Here is a 3,965-nt window from a genome sequence, read left to right on the forward strand (position 1 = left end):
TGAACAGTGAATGCCATGTCCAATAATTATACATAAAGTTTTTTTTCCATTTATGGAGCAGAGAAATCAATGGGATTTTGGACGATCGGTGTTGCTTCACTAAATGAAATGAGTCAGGTTAAATTACTTTAGAATAAGTCATATTAGAATAAACCATTCTGCACTTTGTTTAGTAGTTAAGGTCTCTCTTTTTTCTTTTTTTGGAACACCCCCCCCCACCCCCCCGCCTCTCTTAATCCTACTACAGCTGGCTGATAACAGTCTGTTTCTCCAACACTTCGAGGTAGTCTGGTTCTTGCCCTTGCAGTGAAGGGTTGTCACTTCTCGGCGGCTCCCTGGACTGCTTCCTCGGTGTCCCGTACAAGACGGTTTTGTTTAGCCTGTCCTGGTCCTTGTGCCTGGCCTCGTGGGACGGGGCGAAGGGGCGCTTGGGCAAAGTGCAGAAACTGTAGTGGGCGTCAGCCCCGCCGGGCAGCACCTTGGCCCGCTCGGCCAGGTTCTGGTACAGCAGCTCCGGGTGCCTGGCCAGCAAAGGGGGCTGCTGTTGCAGCAGCTCCACCGTGCTGATGGAGTAGGCGCGAGCGGCCAGCTGACCGGCCTTCTTCAGCCCCAGGCCGCCGCAGCTCAGGTCCTGCAAGTCCCGGTAAAAGGCCACTCGCTCGCCCTCCCGCTGGACGTAGATGGGGTTCTTGCACATTTGCCCCACCGGGTGGGTGATGTAGTTGTAGACGTGCGCCTCTGCCTTCTCCCCCGGCTCGCTGCCGTGCGGACCATACTGGAGCTGGTAAGAGTTCAGGTCCAGGTTGTTGGGGACGACGCCGCCGCCGCCGCCGCTGTTGCTGTTGCTGTTGTTGTTGCCGCCGCCGCCGCCGCCGCTGCTGCTGCTGCGGCCACTTTGTCCGGTTTTGCGCCTCTTCAGGACGAAGACGAACAGACCCGCCCCGAAGCAGACGCTCAATATGAAGACCACCAGCAAACCCAGGATGAGGACCGAGAGTGGGACCGCGCTGGCCCGGGGGACCTCGGGGCCGAGGGTGCCGGGGTCCCCGTCCAGCAGGCTGGAGCTGTGCGTGATAGCCGGGGGGCTGGCGGCGGCCAGGTCGGTGTATTCGGAGCAGATCTCCTGGTTTCGGAGGGAGCTCAGAGCCCGGCCCGCGTACTTGGCCGGGGACTCGCAGGAGACCTCGCTGATGACCACGCCAGCCCTGGACTGTTCGATCCAGCTCTTGAGAGCCACGATGGAACAGGCGCAGTCCCAGGGATTCTCCTGAAGGTCGATCTGCACCGCGGCGGGGAGCTGGTCCAAGACACCCCGCACCGGCAGCTGAGAGAAGTGGTTGTTTCTCAGGTTGAGCCGGGTCAGATTGGTGCCTACAAAGACGTTGCTGGGCAGGGATCTGAGGAGGTTGTTGTTGAGGTACAGGAGACTGAGCCTCGCCAAAGAATGAAAGGTGTACTGCAGAATTTCTTTGATGACGTTGGACTCCAGGTAGAGATACTGGAGTCTCTGTAAACCCCCAAACAGAGCCGGCGACAACCTCTCAATGTGATTGCCATTGAGGTAGAGCCGGCGCAAGTGACTGAGGTTGCGGAAAGCGCCTTCCTGAATGACAGATATCCGATTGTTCCCCAAGTGCAGCAGTTCCAAGCCCCTGTAGTCCCTCAGGTCATTGAGCTGAACAATATGAAGCAGGTTACCCGTGAGATAGAGTTTCTTTGGGCTGGAGGGTTTGGGGTGGAGGTCTGTAATGTTTCTGATTCTTCTCTCCTGGCAGTGCACATTGAGGGTATTGTCTGAGTTTTGGACACTGCAGGAGCAGATGTTGGGGCAGATGGTCTGAATTGGGGATCTGGTCTGGTAGACCATGATAGGGCCGAATATCTGCCGGGGGTTGGGGGCAGGCGTGGGCCGGGTGCGGCTCTTGGAGTGGCGGCCAGGCTTTGCCCCTCTCGGGGTCGGGTTGGCCGGAGTCAGCGACGAGCTCACAGTGGACGGCAAGTGGGGGGCGACCTTGGGCGGCCGCTCAATCCTCAGGCCGGAGTCGCCGGCGGTTTTCCGGGGGCAGATGTCTTGCTTGTTCAACTGGATGACATCCTTCCCATGTAAGCGGAACGGGGTCTCGCACACCATATCGTTGACAAGGTAGGAGATTGTATCAAGCCAACCTTTCAGGGGGACTAAGTCGCAGGTACAATTCCAAGGGTTCTCTTCCAGCTGGATTTCCATGATGCCACCAATGTGTTCCAGAACCCCCGTAAAGGGCAACTTTTTGAACCGGTTCCCCCTCAGGTCCAGATGGGTGAGTAGCACGAAGCGGAAGACATTATTGGGGAGGACGGGCAGCAAGTTATCGTTCAAGATCAAGACTTTCAACTTATTGAGCTTGCTGAAGGTGCCGGCCTCAATGCTGGTGATGTAGTTATAATCTGCCTGCAGGTACTCCAAACTCTCCAGCCCGAGGAAGGTGTCCTCCCTCAGCACTTCCAGTCTGTTGTTGTTCAAGTGCAGACTCTTCAGAGTGGCCAGCCCGTGGAAAGCGCCGTTCCGGATGTCCTGCAGCCCATTGCTGCCCAAGTGCAGGGTGATGGTGTTGGTAAAATTGATGAAGCCGTTGGGAGGGAGCTTGCTCAGGGAGTTCCCGTTCAGGAAAAGCTGGTAGATCCGGTTGTGCGGCGGCTGCAGCCAGCTAACCTTGGTGAAGCCTTTCTTCTCGCAATTAATATTCAGCACATTTTCCCTCTCCTCGCACGCACATCGATTCTTGCAGATGTCTTTGGCAATCTTACGGCTCTCCGACGGGCTCTTGGAGCATAAGGCAGTCAGGACGAACACACTCGCCACCAGGACGCAGTTCAGCATTTTTACATTAGCGCTCCCCCCCCACTTAGTGCTGGGGTAAAGTTCCAATATACCTTACATTGAAAGCGTGGGGGGTTGGGGGGTGGGGGGGGGGGGGGTGCAGGAGGAAGGAGGGATGGGGGGGGGGGGGTGGAGGGTACAGATCCTTACAGCCAATGCTGAAATAACTCTAGCTAGCAAAATAAGAGTAGCAACATTCTTCCTTTAATCGACCTTGAGTGTGAAAACACAATGGCACAATTTAAAAGTCTACATGTCTATGGGGGCTGGCTCAGATCCCACCTCTCCCCGAGCACTCAGTGCTTCGCACTTAACATTGGGGGTTTGTGGGGAAGTGAATTAAACAGCAGGGCAGGACTACAAGATGGTCTTACTCACTCGGTGGGAGAGGGAGAGGGAGAGAGAGGGGGATCCTTCCCCGCTGGGAACATGCCGACCCTTCACCCACTCGCGGCGGCTCCGCTGTGACATCCTCAAGCCCCGGGATTGGCATCGAGAGAGGGTTCTCGGCGGATCTGCCCGTAACCCAGGGCAGTTCGGAGTTCGCCTGCAGAATGCAGTTCGGCGAGAGACTTGCAAACGATGGTGGGGGTGGGGGGGGGGGGGGAAGCTGGGACTGATCGCTCTCTGTCGGTGGAGAGTTTGGGTTGAAATCTCCTCCTTCAATCGGCTGCCAATGGTCACGTCACCGCGCGTTGAGGAGAACCTCACTGGGATCTGATTAACTCTGCGCTGAGCCGGGCGAGCCGGGCTTTTAAATGCTGTCCACCAGCGTTAAAATATATATATATATAAAAAATAAAACACGCAGCCCACTGGCAAATACTTATTGCATTCAGTCACTTCAGCGCACCTGCATCTTCATCAACACTCTCGTTCGGCATTTCCTTGCTGCAGGGGTTCCTGACGCTTTTAAACAAAAAAAAAACGAGGATCATGCCGAGATTTATTTATTTATTTTTTTTTAAATAAGAAAATGCTCAAATTACCAGAATTATCATTTGCAAACTTCGCCTCAGAGACGTGGGTTGGGCGCACTACATAAAACGAGGACACGGAGAAGCACAGCTTGTTCCCCAAATGAGTCAACCCGAAATGAATTCTC

The 3,965-nt window shown here is 55.4% G+C and overlaps 1 protein-coding gene across 1 annotated transcript; it reads right to left on the reverse strand.

The window, feature by feature from the left end:
• Positions 1-241: 241 nt before the first annotated feature.
• Positions 242-2,860, reverse strand: slitrk2 (SLIT and NTRK-like family, member 2). The gene has a single exon (XM_041195770.1). It carries the CDS (start codon positions 2,858-2,860, stop codon positions 242-244), a length of 2,619 nt encoding a protein of 872 aa, XP_041051704.1.
• Between the last annotated feature and the right edge of the window lie 1,105 nt (positions 2,861-3,965).

This window comes from Carcharodon carcharias, chromosome 9 (genome assembly GCF_017639515.1).
Source record: "Carcharodon carcharias isolate sCarCar2 chromosome 9, sCarCar2.pri, whole genome shotgun sequence".
Taxonomy (NCBI): domain Eukaryota; kingdom Metazoa; phylum Chordata; class Chondrichthyes; order Lamniformes; family Lamnidae; genus Carcharodon; species Carcharodon carcharias.